General features: G+C 34.0%; 1 protein-coding gene across 2 annotated transcripts; it reads right to left on the bottom strand.

Moving 5' to 3' along the window:
• Positions 1 to 1,850: 1,850 nt before the first annotated feature.
• Positions 1,851 to 4,655, bottom strand: LOC114729168 (uncharacterized). 2 transcript variants are annotated; one of them, XM_028916142.1, is made up of 2 exons: positions 4,036 to 4,655; positions 1,851 to 2,396 (listed from the first exon to the last, which is right to left on the bottom strand). In XM_028916142.1, exons 1-2 carry the CDS (start codon positions 4,406 to 4,408, stop codon positions 2,380 to 2,382), a joined length of 390 nt encoding a protein of 129 aa, XP_028771975.1. In that variant the 5' UTR covers positions 4,409 to 4,655; the 3' UTR covers positions 1,851 to 2,379. The 2 variants fall into 2 exon arrangements, with proteins under 2 accessions (XP_028771975.1, XP_028771974.1); XM_028916141.1 differs by lacking the exon at positions 1,851 to 2,396 and adding an exon at positions 2,404 to 2,481.
• Between the last annotated feature and the right edge of the window lie 1,211 nt (positions 4,656 to 5,866).

Consider the following 5,866-nt stretch of genomic DNA (forward strand, 5'->3'; position numbering starts at 1 on the left):
TCGTGGATCGATTTTTTTGATCCTAAGCAAAAAAAGTTTATCACCTGATGCGAATATGAGATGGTTCTTACATGAGAAGAATGAGTTTAACTCAAGCAATTTCAAATTTAAATACTCAATTATAGTTAAAGCAAAAACCAAATTCAAATTTAGAGTTTCAAATTCGAATTTGGAAATCCAACGTACTCGGTCATATTTAGAAATCCAAACTGCCAATTTGGAGATCCAAATTCGGATTTGGTACCGTAAAAACAAAGTCTTATTTAAATTTAGTCCACCACATGGCTTGGAAATTATTATCAGCTTCAACAAAATCTTTTGCTCTTGAAGATTTGAGTAGCAAGTGAAAATACGAATTGATAGTGGCAACAAGAAATATAATTACTAAAAACAAATATTTGGAGGCATTTAAAGCTGCAAACATTTGAAAGGCAAAGTTACAGCAGGAAAATATAGGAGAAATCTCCGATAAACTCACCTCAATTAAAGTCGTAATACTCGAATAATCCGTTTAAAGATTTTCTGGACATTATTATTTAATTTAGTTATTTATTTTATTTTTGTTATTGTAAATTACTGTTGTTATATAAGGTCATAAGTGTGAAAATAAAATAGATTTCATTTGATATCTTAACAGACGTTACCTTCGCATCATTATTTATATTATTTATTATTTATATTTTAAAAATTAATATGTATAGTATTTTATAAAAATCTATTAAATATTTATATTTATTTAAGTTATAATATTTTATTACTTTATTTTTTAAATTATTGAATTTTTAATAATATTATTAAAGGTTAAAAAGTATTTTTATTTAATAATATTATATTCTTTCATCAAGAATAACATGGTAAAATTGCAGAATTTTCTAATAATTTTTTATCCAACCAAACATAAAAGTTTTTATCAACCTGTTTTTCATTCCAGTACTCACCAAAATTTTCACTATGTTTCATTCTATTTCTTTCCATTCAAACCAATTCTTCCTATCAAACTGGTCCTGACAATTCGTTGGAAAAATTATACATGGAATCCAATCCAATAAAAATAACCAAATAAATCAACAATAACTCCATCCAGACGTCAAAGCAACAACAATTTCACGTTATCGATTCACACCGACATTTCTGCGAAACGCAGAGACGGCCAGGCATAGTATGGGCCAAACAAAGCCTTAACCCGGCGGCTAGAGAAACTCGTCGGACCCTGGCGCTGATGATGGTTTGAAAATCCTACTGTGGAAGAGGATCAGTTAATAGAGATTAAAAATGAGCAACACACGTTGATGAAGATTTATAGCAGATTATCAGAAACACTATATTAATGCTTGTTTGTACTGACTGTAGGACCTTCAAAAACAGTTTTTTAATCATGATTTACAAAATATGAGATAATTGTAAGAATTTTTTTTTCTTTGGGGTATATGTTCACTCGCATATAAGTACTTATATTAGGTTGCTCAATACAAGCCACAACCAGACAAAACTTCTCTTATATACTTATTTTATATATTCTTCTAGTCCTATTTATAGGACAAAAAGAAGACATTTTTTTTTATCTTATTTATAAAGTACTAAATTTTTTTTTTTTGTATAGATGTATAATTTTACTCTTTATTTATTATTATGTTGATTTTGTTTACACAAAGTATAGCATATATTAAATAAAAATAAAATTAAAAAGTTGTTAAATTTTAAATAAGAATTAATAAAGTTTAAAATTCTTCTTAGTCAATATGAAACATGTTAAAAGTAACTTATAAGTAGAACAAATGCCAAAAAGCATACCTTAAAGTTAGCTCCAAAATGCTTATTAAATGACATGAACAAGACTGGAATCAAACCAGTAATTACCAAGCTCTGCTCCTAATTGAATGACCATTTCAATATGAATATATTACTCCGATCTTTGTTCAATCGCACTTTGTATTACAGAGCAGACTTTGATACATAACAGAACCGAATATAACCAAAAGAATATATATGTGTGTATATCTATGGGTTGCTTTAGACTGCAGCGACAACCCCATCCCAGATTTTCTCATGCCTTGTTGCAACTCTGTTCTCACCTTCTCGAGACTATATTGGTACATTACAAATTTACAGAATATGATATTGATAGCAACGTCTAAAAAAAATTAAATGAAAACAGCTGAAAGAAACTGGTAAAAACCACCTCGCATCTTGAGCAGTGATTCAGATCCCGCTATTTTCTCTAATTAAACGAGTAGTGATTTCAACAAGTTTCAGTAAAAACTCCAAATAATCCATGATTCCCTGCTGTAATGCTGAAGAAACCCGGCAATCTCCATCCTCAATCCTCCCATAGGTTGCATGGGGAAGCACCAAACACAATTCGTACAGCTTCAAACCCTTCTACAACAGCTTCCACGCTGCAACATCAATTCTTCGGAATGAACTTGTAGCGAACATAATCCGCAGAATATATCAGATTTGTGTTCGTGTGCGTGTATGTCTCTTCATATATGTGTGTAGAAAGAGAAAGGGAAGCTAATGAGCATTAGTAATGCAGTTATAAAGTGCCATTTCAAGCATGAAGGCAAAAGGGAAGATCTCAAAACAGGGGTGACAACTAAAATTAACAATAGAATATTGATTTGAATCAAGTCTAAGCCAAGCCGCAATTGAGAAAGAGCTATACAAATAGTACTTTGTTATCTCTTTTCAGTAAGTTGCTCCATTTTGGCACAAGTATTACAATACACTGAATCTGGCTCTGTTTCAATAATATGGGGATCAAAATGTCGTGACAGATGTTCAGGAGACCCATAGTGGCCACAATCCCAGACTTGCCTCCAGACACTTAAATAACAACGATAAACAAACCACATGTCTAGATAGGGATATCTAGCGAGCTAGCGATAAGTGGATGGAGGTGCTAGAGACTGTGATGCGTACAAGGGAAGGGTTGGTTGTGGACATATGCCTGATGATGACTGGACTAAACACAGAGGAACCTTTCAAACAAATCAATTTTCAAGCTTCTGCAGAAGGAGTGATACGTGACACAAGGGGATTATGGCTTGTGGGGTCTTTATAGAAATAGGCCATTGCAGTGTTATACAAGCTGAGAGGCACATTTTAGATAGGCTCCAACTGGCTTGAACTAAAGGGTCCCAATCCTCGAAGTTGATAGTGGACTTGTTGTACAGCTACTTCCAAGATAAGAGTCTGATAAGAGAAGAGAGATCAACATGGTGGGAACTCCAGATTGACACAGGACATTAAGGATTAAGGAGTAGCTAAAAAGAAAGTGGAAGGTGAGAGAGTAGGGAACGTGTATCGCAAGGACAATCAGTGGGTCGATCTCCTGGCGTACCAAGTTAGGAAACTCCTAAATGATCACATAGCTTGGTTCGTTTTTTCCAAGAATGTCAATGGATTTTGTTTTTGATGTCTTGTTTTATTTTCGTTTATTCCCTATTTCGCAAACCCCCCCCCCCCGGGGGACTGAAGGGTCAAATTTCCGCTCCAAGAACCCTCACATCGCTACTTCGTAAAAGCAGATGAACAAGATATTATCTGCAAATGTTGTCCAACGAAAGTTCTCTGACTGTAATTAAGATCAAGGAAACCAGAAGGTGATGAACAAAAGAAAATTACTGCATGCTCATTGCTCTACCCCTAGCCAAATACAGCTACTTGCCAACAAAATAAAGTAATGGCAGAACGATGGAACCGAAGAACGCAATTGAGATTTCAGAAACAGAGCCTGATTGTTTTTAGATATATCAGTTCCATCTGGACTTTTTTGGAAATATACAAATAAGGAAAAGACTACCCAAAATACCCGCGAGGCCGTAAATTGAATCCCTCCAAGACGAGTCAATTCGAAATGAAAACCTCGAACTGAGAAATATTAACCACAATAATAATAGTAGTTCGATGGAAACATGTAAAATTTTCCAACTAAACTGATTCTCAAAGGCTCGAAAAATACAGAAAATTCCCAAAAAAACAAATAGAAAACGTCTAGACAAATATATAGTTTCTACTAAATGATTTATTTACCAGGAATCTCCTTGCGTGGCTCTGCCGGGGACGTAGCATAACAAAGAATTGAACGCCCCAACATCCTGAGGGTGGAGACAATTCCAACCACATACAACACCATGACCAATCCAAAAACCCAGGGCATCAGGAAGAACCCAAGAAAGAAAGTAACCGATCCACAGAGCATCAAAGACAACGAAATTCCCAAAAGCAAGGAGGCAAATCCGGCAGGTGTGATCTGGCTCAAGGAAGGCGATGGCCTCGACGGCGGCAAGGCTGAAGGATGATCGGGCAAAGAGATTGGAACCGGAGAAGATCGAAGAATATTGAGAACCAGAGTGGACAGCTCGTAGAACATCCGAGATTGCTGATCTTGTTGTCCCCTCATCATGTTTGCTCGAGAAAAATCACCAAACGAGATGAAAATACGATGAGCAATCGAAGAAAAAGGGAGGGCAACGATTCAAGAAATTGGAATTGCGAGGAACGAGGCAAAGGGATATACCCAGAAGGGCAGAAACTTTATCCACAGCGGTATTTGATTTGATTGGGAGGTTATTTTAATTGTTATATGTTTCGATTACATGTGGGAGGCTGCTATAGGGCGAGGCGAGGCTTGTTTGCTTCTCAGGAATTCAGATTGAGGGTGTGTTTGGATGAAACCAAACCGTGGTTTGGAAAAGTGATTCTGGAGAATAGATTCTGGAAAAAATAGATTCTGTGAAGAATAGATTTTGTAAAAAAGTGATTCTGAGAAGTGAGAGTGTTTGGATAGTTGTTATCAGAAGCACTTTTTATATATACAAATTACTAAAAAAAAAAGACATAAGTTAATATGATAATTACAGAAAAAATAGATTTTATGATATATTTTAATTTGAAGAAATAAAATTGTTGAATTTTATGAGACTTGAGAGAAAGTGAGAAACGCGCAGGCGTAGCCATCCGAAAACTCGATTGCGTCCCTTGTGTATTTTCTTGCGTGACGTTAGGAAGACGAGAAAATTTTGAGATAAATACTGGGAAACGATTTGGTTGGGCTATGACAGGGCAACACGTCATTGAAGCGCGTGCAAAACACGATGCGCGAACTGTTCGTTCGTGGGGGCCACATGACGTGGGGCCTTATCTTCTTCCGCTTTTTCTTGTTCTTCCTTTTCTTTTGGTTTTGGGTTACAAACTTTATTGAGCGTCTTCCACTTTTGCCATCGTCTTCCGCTACAGAACAACTTTGACTTTTTGAATTTTTTTAACTCTCTTGTTCCTCTTATCTTTGAATTTTCTGATTCTTAATTTAATTTAAAAATTAGTTTAATATTTAATTTAATTTCAAATATAAAATTTCAATTCATTTGTTTATCCTAATTCTTTTTCAGTTATATCTAACTTAATTTTAATAATATCAAAAAAAATTTACACACAAAGACATATTGCACAAAAAATTGCATCTACCAAAAACAATTAGTTTTCACTTTAACGGCTCGAGTCTTTAAATATTTTTTGGGTAACAAATTTTGTGAGATAGATTTCTTTAACAATTTTATCGTTTTTCTAAAAGGTATGAATATTTAAAATATATATTTAAATTTAATCTAAAGAAATGCATCTTGCATGTAAAAAAATATTTTAATGAACTAGTGTAAGTTATATAGAGGCCCTAAACTTTTCTACATTGAAAAGGAAATTGAGAAAATTGGTTAAAAATATCTTTCTACCAGCTCTTTCATGAGCTCCAATAAAACTTTGAAAAAAAGAAAGATAGATTTCATTATCATAGTATATCTTGATATTAAATAAACAATAAGTAATTGAATTTTATATTAAAAATATAAACAATCATTGAATTTCA

Source organism: Neltuma alba, unplaced genomic scaffold, assembly GCF_004799145.2.
Source record: "Neltuma alba isolate B1F8T4 unplaced genomic scaffold, ASM479914v2 tig00012607_pilon, whole genome shotgun sequence".
Lineage (NCBI taxonomy): Eukaryota > Viridiplantae > Streptophyta > Magnoliopsida > Fabales > Fabaceae > Neltuma > Neltuma alba.

Coding starts and splice junctions, on each gene's coding strand:
- LOC114729168 (XM_028916141.1), bottom strand. CDS start 4,408: ATGATGAGGGGACAACAAGATCAGCAATCTCGGATGTTCTACGAGCTG. Junction 2,482..4,035: donor GCCACGCAAGGAGATTCCTG/GTAAATAAATCA, acceptor ACATATATGAAG/AGACATACACGCACACGAAC.